The 12,440-nt window shown below is 33.5% G+C and overlaps 1 protein-coding gene across 1 annotated transcript in view; it reads right to left on the reverse strand.

Moving 5' to 3' along the window:
- Positions 1-11,040, reverse strand: part of LOC142340422 (uncharacterized) — a 49,982-nt gene extending 38,942 nt beyond the window's left edge. Inside the window, exons 1-2 of the mRNA XM_075390998.1 lie at positions 10,704-11,040; positions 6,082-6,232 (exon numbers count right to left, since the gene is read on the reverse strand). Coding sequence (XP_075247113.1) covers positions 6,082-6,232; positions 10,704-10,937 — 385 coding nt within the window. The 5' untranslated portion in view covers positions 10,938-11,040. The remainder of the gene's footprint in view (positions 1-6,081; positions 6,233-10,703) is intronic.
- Between the last annotated feature and the right edge of the window lie 1,400 nt (positions 11,041-12,440).

Here is a 12,440-nt window from a genome sequence, read left to right on the forward strand (position 1 = left end):
CTCACTTCCTTTTCTCACTTTCTTTTCTTGCTTTCTTTTCTCACTTTCTTTTTCACTTTCTTTTCTAACTTTGTCTTCTCACTTTTCCTTCCATTCTCTTTTCACTTTCTTTTCTCACTTTCTTTTCTCAATTTTTTTTCTCGCTTTCTTTTCTCACTTTGTGTTCACTTTCTTTTCTCACCTTGTCTTCTCACTTTTCCTTCCTCTCTTTTTTCACTTTTTTGTCACTTTCTTTTCTCACATTCGTTTCTCACTTTCTTTTCTCACATTCTTTTCTCGCTTTCTGTTCTCATTTTGTTTCTCACTTTCTTTTCTCACTTTCTTTTCTCACTTTCTCTTCTCGCTTTCTTTTCTCACTTTGTCTTCTCACTTTCCCTTCCTTTTTTTCCACTCTCTTTTCTCACTATCTCTTCTCACTATCTTTTCTCTTTTTCTTTTCTCATTTTCTTTTCTCACTTTCTCTTCTCACCTTGTCTTCTCACTTTTCTTTCCTCTCTTTCACTTTTTGTCACTTTCTTTTCTCACATTCGTTTCTCACTTTCTTTTCTCACTTTCTTTTCTCACTATCTTTTTTTCGCTTTCATTTCTCACTTTCTTTTCTCACTTTCTTTTCTCGCTTTCTTTTGTCACTTTCTTTTCTCATTTTCTTTTCTCGCTTTCTGTTCTCACTTTCTCTTCTCACTTTGTCTTCTCACTTTCCCTTCCTTTCTTTTTTTCACTTTCTCTTCTTACTATCTTTTCTCACTTTCTTTTCTCGCTTTCATTTCTCACTTACTTTTCTCACTTTCTTTTCTCGCTTTCTTTTGTCACTTTCTTTGCTCATTTTCTTTTCTCGCTTTCTGCTCTCACTTTCTCTTCTCACTTTGTCTTCTCACTTTCCCTTCCTTTCTTTTTTTCACTTTCTTTTCTTACTATCTTTTCTCACTTTCTTTTCTCACTTTCTTTTCTCACGTTCTTTTCTCACGTTCTTTTCTCACTTTGTTTTCTCACTTTCGTTTCTCACTTTCTTTTCTCACTTTCTTTTCTCAATTTTTTTTCTCGCTTTCTTTTCTCGCTTTGTGTTCACTTTCTTTTCTAACTTTCTTTTCTCACCTTGTCTTCTCACTTTTCCTTCCTCTCTTCACTTTTTTTGTCACTTTCTTTTCTCACATTCGTTTTTCACTTTCTTTTCTCACTTTCTTTTATCACTTTATTTTCTCGCTTTCATTTCTCACTTTCTTTTTTCACTTTCTTTTCTCACTTTGTCTTCTCAGTTTTCCTTCCTTTCCTTTTTCACTTTTTTTTCTCAATTTCTTTTCTCACTTTCTTTTCTCAATTTCTTTTCTCACTTCCTTTTCTCACTTTCTTTTCTTGCTTTCTTTTCTCACTTTCCTTTCACTTTCTTTTCTCACTTTCTTTTCTCACGTTCTTTTCTCAATTTCTTTTCTCACTTTGTTCTCTCACTTTGTTTTCTCGCTTTGTTTTCTCACTCTGTCTTCTCAGTTTTTCCTTTCTTTTCTCACTTTTCTCACTTCCTTTTCTCTTTCATTTCACTTTTTTTCCTCATTCTCTTTTCTTCACTTTCTTTTCGTCGTTTTCTTCTCACTTTCTTTTCTCATTTTGATTTCTCAGTTTCTTTTCTCTCTTTGTTTTCTCACTTTGTCTTCTCACTTTTCCTTCCTTTCTTTTTTCACTTTCTTTTCTCAATTTCTTTTCTCACTATCTTTTTTTCGCTTTCATTTCTCACTTTCTTTTCTCACTTTCTTTTCTCGCTTTCTTTTGTCACTTTCTTTTCTGATTTTCTTTTCTCGCTTTCTGTTCTCACTTTCTCTTCTCACTTTGTCTTCTCACTCTGTCTTCTCAGTTTTTTCCTTTCTTTTCTCACTTTCTTCACTTCCTTTTCTCTTTCATTTCACTTTTTTCCTCATTCTCTTTTCTTCACTTTCTTTTCGTCGTTTTCTTCTTACTTTCTTTTCTCATTTTGTTTTCTCACTTTCTTTTCTCTCTTTGTTTTCTCACTTTGTCTTGTCACTTTTCCTTCCTTTCTTTTTTCACTTTCTTTTCTCAATTTCTTTTCTCACTTTCTTTCCTCGCTTTCTTTTGTCACTTTCTTTTCTCATTTTCTTTTCTCGCTTTCTGCTCTCACTTTCTCTTTTCACTTTGTCTTCTCACTTTCCCTTCCTTTCTTTTTTTCACTTTCTTTTCTTACTATCTTTTCTCACTTTCTTTTCTCACTTTCTGTTCTCACTTTCCTTTCTCACTTTCTTTTCTCACTTTCTTTTGTCACTTTCTTTTCTCATTTTATTTTCTCATTTTCTTTTCTCGCTTTCTTTTCTCACTTTCTTTTCACTTTCTTTTCTCACTTTCTTTTCTCACCTTGTCTTCCTCTCTTGTCTTTCACCTTGTCTTCCTCTCACTTTTTCTTCCTCTCTTTTTTCACTTTTTTGTCACTTTCTTTTCTCACATTCTTTTCTCACTTTCTTTTCTCACTTTCTTTTCTCACTTTCCTCACTTTATTTTTTCGCTTTCTTTTCTCACTTTCTTTTCTCGCTTTCTTTTCTCACTTTCTTTTCTCACTTTCCTTTCTCACTTTCTTTTCCAAATTTCTTTTCTCATTTTCTTTTCTCGCTTTCTGTTTTCACTTTCTCTTTTCATTTTGTCTTCTCACTTTCCCTTCTTTTCTTGTTTTCACTTTCTTTTCTTACTATCTTTTCTCACTTAGTTTTCTCACTTTCTTTTCTCACTTTCCTTTCTCATTTTATTTTCTCACTTTCTTTTCTCACGTTATTTTCCTACTTTCTTTTCTCACTTTTTTCACTTTCTTTTCGTTTTCGTTTCTCACTTTCTTATCTCGCTTTTTTTCTCACTTTCTTTTCTCATTTTCATTTCTCACTTTGTTCTCTCACTTTTTTTCTCACTTTGTTTTCTCACAGTGTTTTCTCGCTTTGTTTTCTCACTCTGTCTTCTCAGTTTTTTCCTTTCTTTTCTCAGTTTTCTCACTTTCTTTTCTCACTTTCTTTTGTCACTTTCTTTTTTCACTTTCTTTTCCCATTTTCTTTTCTCGCTTGCTTTTCTCACTTTCTTTTCACTTTCTTTTCTCACATTTTTTTCTCACTTTCTTTTCTCACTTTCTTTTGTCACTTTCCTCACTTTCTTTTTTCGCTTTCTTTTCTCACTTTCTTTTCTCGCTTTCTTTTCCCACTTTCTTTTCTCACTTTCTTTTCTCACTTTCTTTTCCAAATTTCTTTTCTCGCTTTCTGTTCTCACTTTCTCTTCTCATTTTGTCTTCTCACTTTCCCTTCCTTTCTTGTTTTCACTTTCTTTTCTAACTATCTTTTCTCACTTTCTTTTCTCACTTTCTTTTCTCACTTTCCTTTCTCATTTTATTTTCTCACTTTCTTTTCTCACGTTATTTTCCTACTTTCTTTTCTCACTTTTTTCACTTTCTTTTCGTTTTCGTTTCTCACTTTCTTATCTCGCTTTTTTTCTCACTTTCTTTTCTCATTTTCATTTCTCACTTTGTTCTCTCACTTTTTTTCTCACTTTGTTTTCTCACAGTGTTTTCTCGCTTTGTTTTCTCACTCTGTCTTCTCAGTTTTTTCCTTTCTTTTCTCAGTTTTCTCACTTTCTTTTCTCACTTTCTTTTGTCACTTTCTTTTTTCACTTTCTTTTCCCATTTTCTTTTCTCGCTTGCTTTTCTCACTTTCTTTTCACTTTCTTTTCTCACATTTTTTTCTCACTTTCTTTTCTCACTTTCTTTTGTCACTTTCCTCACTTTCTTTTTTCGCTTTCTTTTCTCACTTTCTTTTCTCGCTTTCTTTTCCCACTTTCTTTTCTCACTTTCTTTTCTCACTTTCTTTTCCAAATTTCTTTTCTCGCTTTCTGTTCTCACTTTCTCTTCTCATTTTGTCTTCTCACTTTCCCTTCCTTTCTTGTTTTCACTTTCTTTTCTAACTATCTTTTCTCACTTTCTTTTCTCACTTTCTTTTCTCACTTTCCTTTCTCATTTTATTTTCTCACTTTCTTTTCTCACGTTATTTTCCTACTTTCTTTTCTCACTTTTTTCACTTTCTTTTCGTTTTCGTTTCTCACTTTCTTTTCTCGCTTTTTTTCTCACTTTCTTTTCTCATTTTCATTTCTCACTTTGTTCTCTCACTTTTTTTCTCACTTTGTTTTCTCACAGTGTCTTCTCAGTTTTTTCCTTTCTTTTCTCAGTTTTCTCACTTCCTTTTCTCTTTCATTTCTTCACTTTTTTTCCTCATTCTCTTTTCACTTTCTTTTCGTCGTCTTCTTCTCACTTTCTTTTGTTTTCTCACTTTCATTTCTTTTTTTGTTTTCTCACTTTGTCTTCTCACTTTTCCTTCTTTTTTTTCACTTTCTTTTCTCAATTTCTTTTCTCACTTTCTTTTCTCACTTTCGTTTCTCACTTTCTTTTGTCACTTTCTTTTCTCACTTTCTTTTCTCAATTTCTTTTCTCGCTTTCTTTTCTCACTTTCTTTTCACTTTCTTTTCTCACCTTGTCTTCTCACTTTTTCTTCCTCTCTTTATTCACTTTTTTTTCACTTTTTTTTCTCACATTCGTTTCTCACTTTCTTTTCTTTTTTTCGTATCTCACTTTCTTTTCTCACTTTCTTTTTTCGCTTTCTTTTCTCACTTTCTTTTCTCTCTTTCTTTTCTCACTTTCTTTTCTCACTTTCTTTTCTCACGTTCTTTTCTCACTTTTTTTTCCAACTTTCTTTTCACTTTCTTTTCTCACTTTCTTTTTTTACCTGGTCTTCTCATTTTTCCTTCCTCTCTTTCACTTTTTTGTCACTTTCTTTTCTCACTTTAGTTTCTCACTTTCTTTTCTCGCTTTCTTTTTTCGCTTTCATTTCTCATTTTCCTTTCTCACTTTCTTTTCTCACTTTCTTTTCTCACTTTCTTTTCTCGCTTTCTGTTCTCACTTTCTTTTCTCACGTTGTCTTCTCACTTTCCCTTCCTTTTTTCACTTTCTTTTCTCACTTTCTTTTCTCATCTTCTTTTCTCACTTTCCTTTCTTACTTTCTTTTCTATCTATCTTTTCTCACGTTCTTTTCTCACTTTCTTTTCTCACCTTGTCTTCTCACTTTTCTTTCCTCTCTTTCACTTTTTGTCACTTTCTTTTCTCACATTCGTTTCTCACTTTCTTTTCTCACTTTCTTTTCTCACTATCTTTTTTTCGCTTTCATTTCTCACTTTCTTTTCTCACTTTCTTTTCTCGCTTTCTTTTCTCACTTTCTTTTCTCATCTTCTTTTCTCACTTTCCTTTCTTACTTTCTTTTCTATCTATCTTTTCTCACGTTCTTTTCTCGCTTTCTTTTCTCACTTTCTTTTCTCATTTTCATTTCTCACTTTGTTCTCTCACTGTGTTTTCTCGCTTTGTTTTTTTACTCTGTGTTCTCACTTTTTCTTTCTTTTCTCACTTTCTTTTCTCTCTCATTTCTTCACTTTCTTTTCCTCATTCTCTTCACTTTCTTTTCGTCGTTTTCTCACTTTCGTTTCTCACTTTGTTTTCTCACTTTCTTTTCTCACTTTCTTTTCTCTCTTTGTTTTCTCACTTTCTTTTCTCACTTTCTTTTTTCGCTTTGTTTTCTCACTTTCTTTTCTCACTTTTTTTCTTTCTTTTGTACCATTTTTGCTTTCTTTCTCTTTTCTTTTTTGCAGGTTATAGCTCCTCAACTTCGCATATTTTACCGCACCTGAAACATGTAGATTAATGTATTATATGAGTTGCGCTCTGCGAACATGTAGAAGTTCGTTATCTGTACAAGTCTTAGCGGTACTTAAATATGCAAGATAGCAAAGCCAATTAAGTCTTCGATCAAAAAATTGGTGTTACTTGGGGTATTATACTAAACCAAACACATCGGTAAAAAAACGTAATACCTCTGGCTGTTGAACGAGGGTCATGGCTTACATCCTGAGCTGGTACGAAAAAAATCTCAATTTTAAACATATTCTTTTAAATGATTTTCTTGTGATGATTTTGCGGGCCTTAGTTTTTTCATAAAACCTCTACCCGGGACACACACCCATGAACGAAAAAAAGAAACATAAGCAACTGGGTTCGAAACAATAACTGACTTCTGAGTATTCTCGTGTGGTATAATGTTGTCTTCAGTTCCTCACAAGACCTGATGAGTGTGTTTGTGATCATACTGCACTCTTCAGTGATTGGAAGTTTGTTGGGTTCCAGATTGTGTTCCTTGGTCAAGTCCAGTCCGAAGCCACACAACTGCAACAAGCACAGTAAATCAATATAAGGGGGTGCTGCGCGTTTACACAATTGTTGCCATCACACTCATCCACATTTTTGACTTAATTGTCCACTAAATGAGGAATGGATAGAAAAATTTCGAAAACCCATATATTGCTCAAAATAATTGGTTTATACATTTAAACAATCGCTTCAAACTCAAACTACTAAGCAGTATAGAGAGTGACTCATTAGAAGGCTGACGATACTTTTCATTAACGAGATTAAAAGACAAAAATAAATATAAACAACAAACAATATTTACGGCAAAAACTCAATGTCTACTTATAATAAAAAACAATAACAAAATCAAAATAGCATAAAATAAAACAAAAACTAAACAAATCAACTTGTACTTCATCAAAAAAAAATAGGAAGTGACCTGTGTTTATGAAGAATAATAAACAAGTTGACAAAAAAACAAAAAGGGCGAAATTAAAAAAAATGAGGTCCTACTTTTTCAAAAAAAAATATTTCGTAAAATCCATTAGCTATCAACTGAAACCGCCAAATACCTTCATATAAATGTCCATTGGAAGCCTTGGAAAGTTTTCAATATACAGAATTTAAAACGACTATATAGTGAGAAACTACAGGAAACAACAAAAAGTCATTTGATTTTCGAGAGAAAGTGGTGTCGAAGCCGCTAAAATCATAACCTGTTCACTAAAAACTTTAAATATTGCCAACTCCACCTTTTTTCACTGCGTTTAATATGATAAGGGACGTATCATTAACGTGTCCTTATTGTGACAATGTGACAAGAAAGCAGAAAAGAACCTCAGAAAAGGGAAAATTTACGAAAGACGAACCGAAAGTCAGAAGAACTCGTTGCAAAAAAGCCCAAAAAAATTATTTAGAAGCGGAAATGATAAACAAACTACATTTTAATTCACTTTAAGATAGTAAATTAAATAAAAAAATTACTCCAAATATTAACAAAATAGCTAATTTCACAAAAAAATCAATATATAAAAAATGATGATTTTAGGATGCGTGTCGAATTACATTAGCCAGGAACCATTAGAGCTACTGAAGGCAATACATACAATTACTAATAGCTTCCTAGAGAGAGAAGTAGTGCTTTGAAGACTAAGCATTTGGTCTTATATAAAATTTCTCGTGAGTTGAATTGCTACTTGAAAGCACACTTTTCCCTAATTGTGAGAGAAAGCAAATAGCTTTTAAAGAGGACAGAGCCATAATATAATCCGAACCATTTTCATTGCAAAAATCAACTATGACACCAAAACTGGCCTTGGTTTTGCTGTGCAGCTGTTGCTTAGTCGTTTCATTTGATTGACTAATATGTATTTTGACAAATGTAAGTTTTAACAAAACAAAAAAGTTTTTTTGATTAGTATCGATTTTAAAGTGAAAGGCCACCAATTTGTTAGTTGCAGAACCAGTCCGAGCAACTGGAAGTAAAAAAAAGACTTCGTCTGAGCAATCAAAATGTTTGCAGCAGATTCATGTCTGCACCATGGGTCAATTTGAACAAAGTCAGCAAAAAAACCATATTTGGTGCCATTTTCACGAATGCTGAATTTTCAAAAATTTAGGGAAAGTTTCAGCCATAAACGTCGGTAAAAGCAAATCGCCTGCTCTCTTCATATCGTTAGCCGTAAAACCAATTGTACAACTGTTAACAATTTGATCCTAATGATGGCAAAATTGGTCAAAATTTCAGCAAAAATTACGAAATATGTGAACAAAACATTGCACGTGAGGCTAACATTCAAAAAATTTTAAACCCCGCTGAAAAAGTAAATTTCAAAAAAAAAATTCCACAGGGATGTTCTACGCTTGGCAAGTTTGCTAATTATGGCACTCACAACTCTGTACGATGATTATATCAATTGGCCAAAATTGACTGAACAAAAAACCAGTTGAGCTGATAGTCCCCCCCCCTTAAGGTGGGTCTTAACAATAAAGGAATTTTTGTTCTTTGACAAATAATATCGCGAGTAGTATCGCTAAAATTGTAACAAAAGTTTGAACACGAAGATAAGTAAATATTCAGGTTTTTACGTCATCTTAATTTTATTGATCTAATTTTGATCTAATTGAGTATTTCCATTCCGTTGAAAAATTCAACCTTCTAACCCAGGCTGCAACATTCCAAATTTGGGTCTCCGCTCAGATATACTATCTTGTGTCTGGAATTAGTCTAATCATTAGTGTCATAGACATTTACACACACTTGAGAGCAAATGAAAACAAAACGAAATTCAGAACCTCTTATTGACGAAATTGTGTCCATATTAAATGCAAAAATTTTTGTTTCCTGCGCTAAACCTTTTAGTCTGTGAACAATAGTTGAATATAGCGGGTCAAAGAAAATAGATTACAAATGAAACTGATTGAATTTAACATTGTGCAGCTGATTTATTGATTGCAAAATAGTCTGAAAAATGGCAGCGAAGTTTTTTGATCAAAAACAACACTCTATTAGCAGTTTTAAAAGGCACGTTCTACTCCTAAAATAATTCTTCAATTCACATTGCAATCAATTTTTACCAGAAACAAAGTCTTTTGCGTTTCTTTGCTTTTCAAGAACTTGACTAAAAAAACCTTCCAAAACCTTTTAAAATCCTCAGATAAGCAAAATTAAAAAATGAATATTTCCAGAGAAAATCAGTTTAAATTGATTGTAGTGATAACTTAAGTGGACGCGATGAATTACTGTGGTGTTGGATTTTAGCAAATGAGATTATTTCGGAACACTTTTGAGACTTTTAAATATAACAACGTTCTTGAGTCAACCTAAAAAAATTCCAGGTATGTTCACCATATTGCATATTACATGGGTGTTTGTTGTATCAATCAAAGCAAAATTTATGCATGCTACAAAAACTGCGTGGAATAAAATTGCGCTTCTGACTGCCTTTTTTTGATACTATTTTAATGCTTTTTGAATCTGGAAAATATTTTGAATGTAAATTTCTCTGTTCTTTTGATAAAAGTAAGGCAGACCCGAGATGTGCTCCTTTTACAGCCTTAAGGTATAAAGAGTTAGAGCTACTTATTTCTGCGCGCGAAGTAGGCTTACCTATATCTCTAAGAGTAACCGACTCAATAAGACACAGAAGATAAACTTCTGTTATTACGGTGGTAATAAGGTATAGCTCCGAAGTCAAGTGTATACACATGGTGTATCTAAATTATCAGACTAACTTGGTTAGTGCAACATGCGCTTTATATAAGAGAAGTGTCTTCTCAGTCTCTGATTGGTTGAAGGTGTACATCCAGTATTTCTACTGCTACTATATCTAAATGACCGTAGGTAAAGGCCGCAATTTATCATCCAAAACAGCAGTTCTGCTGTTAGGTATTGTGGCAGTATACGACACTTCTGACTCAAAATTGAATTGTAGTCCATTTTACTTCTGTTTAAATTAGCTTTGAGGGCCAAATTAAACTTTCTCAAACAATTTGATACAAACATAATTAGGGCAAATTAATATTGAAGTCCTTAGAAACTTTTATGAGCAAAGCGTTACAAATTCTATATATTTTTTCCGTTTGCCTCCTTGAGGGAACACCATTTTTTATCACGGAATTTGCTTGAGTTTAAATGCCAATGAGTTAAAGGTTATTTTACATGAATTTATTGTTGACATTCTTTTCGATAATTTTTTGCTCTTTAATCAATTTTTGTTTTGAAAAATTTATGTTGATTTTTATTCAGGAGTGGAAGCCATAATACAATAACTAATGTATTTTTGCGTGCTGCCTAATAAATTCTGAAAAATTTTTGTGGAAATTTTTCGAACAGCGAAATGTGTGATACTTCAAGAACTATGTTATAGACGTTATTATATGTGGACAAAGGCATTTTGAGGATATCCAGATTTGGTTTTGGATCAGACCATCTGAAGTTTTACGCACGGCAAAAATTGTGAGCATAATTAAATGGCCTGGACGAGACAGTGAGTGTTGCAGGTATGCCTGGTCTGAGTCATGAGAGTATTAAGCTCTGATCACGGCAGGGTCTGGAAAGTGGTCTCAACATAGGTTCTGCCATGGTCTGGTTAGAGGATGTGATCCGACCAATGGCTTTATCATAAGTGGCTGAAAAACTTGATCAGAAACCAAAAACTTAAGTAGTTAAGTAGTTAGCTTAAGGTGACCCTTTCAATAAAAAACAATGAATTATTTAACGTTGACTAAAAACAAAAGTGAATGACGCAAAGTCAATGCTCTTCGGTCAGATCAGAGGTAAAGTGTTTGGACCAAGTGGTTTTATCGAAGACCGAAGTCTGATCAGAAACAGAAACATTGATAGTTTGCGATCAGAGAGCAGTTTCTGCATGATGGTTTGATCAGAATCCTTAAGTTTGGGCTATACTGAGAACCAATTTCAGCCTGGCAGGGTTTTATCAGAGGTCAAAGTCTGGTTTACCCGGGAGCTCCGAACTAGAGTGTAAATGAGAAGTGAAAGTGTTACCTGGCTGTAGGGACAATAGATGGCAACAGGCCACCTGTGAGCTTCCAATTGATGTTGGCAAGAGCCCAGAGACACCCCAGAGTGGACAACTGGACACAGACTGGCAATGGGCTGTTTTGGTACAGAGTAATGACACTGCACAGAGTCATACCTCATAGGGCATATGCTAGACTGTACAGAGCTGCACAGAGCAATATTCATGAAATGGAAAATCAGAACAATGTAGAAATACATGTTAATGATTTCCCACTAATTAAAATGGACTAAACACAATAATAATATGACGTTTTAAATTGAGTCGAAAATTAAAAAAACACGTCTCATTATGTGTGCAGGTTTGTTGTATGTAAACGAAATAAATGATTTTGGCAGTATTTACAAAAAGGTTGTTAAAAAGAAATCTTTTGAAGTTACAGCATCTGCTTAAAAGAACAGGTGTTTGCAATTGAGCTTCATCTGTATCTTTAACACAAAGATTAAATTCTGAGAGCAAAAATTAATGTACTTCAGTTAAGAGGTACTCAATTTAATGTCTTTAATACCTGTCATCATACTTTTGGCAGAAACTATGTCTTTTAGTTTTAAAACATTCATAATATCAGCGATAAAAAATTTATAATGTCCTTTTCTTACTAAAAAACTGGTATGACGGCAATTAAATCAATGCAAAATTTGTATGGGGCGTCATCGTAATGTACTCAAGATAATTCTAGTGCAGAAAAGTGAAAACTTTTGTTTCTCTACGAACAATTCCAGTTTTTACGGCTATGAAACAATGTGCAGCGGAGCTTTATTGGCAAAGATGGAGTTTCTTCGTCATCAAAAATTTTTCTAAGCGTTACTTAGCTAGTAGCTGTTTTCAAGAATATATCCTCGCAATTGTGGCTGTTTTCAGAAATCAAAGAGAACAATCAAAGGTAAATAATTGTATTGAAGTCCCTCGTATTACCACTTGCTGGCTAACACGAAATGATGCATATTAAAATTTACGAATATCACGACTTTTTAGAAATTTGGTTTAAAAATGAGTCACAAAAAAAACTAAGAAAAACCTACGAATCACAATTCGGCTAGTTGAAACATTTTTTGAAGAGAATAATGAAAAACGGTTCCTTTGCTAAAACGTTTTCTAAAAATGGTACTATATTCATTTGGCCAATCCGCAGCAGTCGTGTGCCCTGATAGAAAACTATAACAACCAAACTTGGGGTCAATTTTGCCGAATATTTTAAAGAAAGCCAGCAACTTATTAACCAATCGGAGACAACCAATAACTTTCACGTATGCTCAGGCAATTAGTCGAACTAGAATACAAAACAAAAAAGAATTTCCGACGGCTAAATAACCCGCAAATTCCAGATTTCATCCCACAGCGCATGAGAAGTACGGCCGTGAACAGCGGTCCGCAAATGCAATTCAACTGCTATTCGGCTATCTAAACTGTAAGCCAAGTAATTTTGTGGTAGAGTATAGCACAGAAGGGGGATTTTCTAAAAGATAGCAAGGGGGACAATTGGTTAAAAGATCCATTTAGCGGCCTAATATGAGACAATATGCTCGTATAATGCGAGGTGAGATGATAGAGCGGTGAACTAATATGCGGGGTTAAAAAAATCGGGCTAAAATGAAAAACAACTGCCAAAAGAGCTGTCAGACAGAGTCACCACACAAGTCCAATCTTTTTACAGTTGCTTGCTTATAGTTTATTTATTTTGGAAACGACTCAAAACACAATTA

The sequence above is a fragment of the Convolutriloba macropyga genome, chromosome 5 (assembly GCF_964194025.1).
Source record: "Convolutriloba macropyga chromosome 5, txConMacr16.3, whole genome shotgun sequence".
NCBI classification, from domain to species: Eukaryota; Metazoa; Xenacoelomorpha; order Acoela; family Convolutidae; genus Convolutriloba; species Convolutriloba macropyga.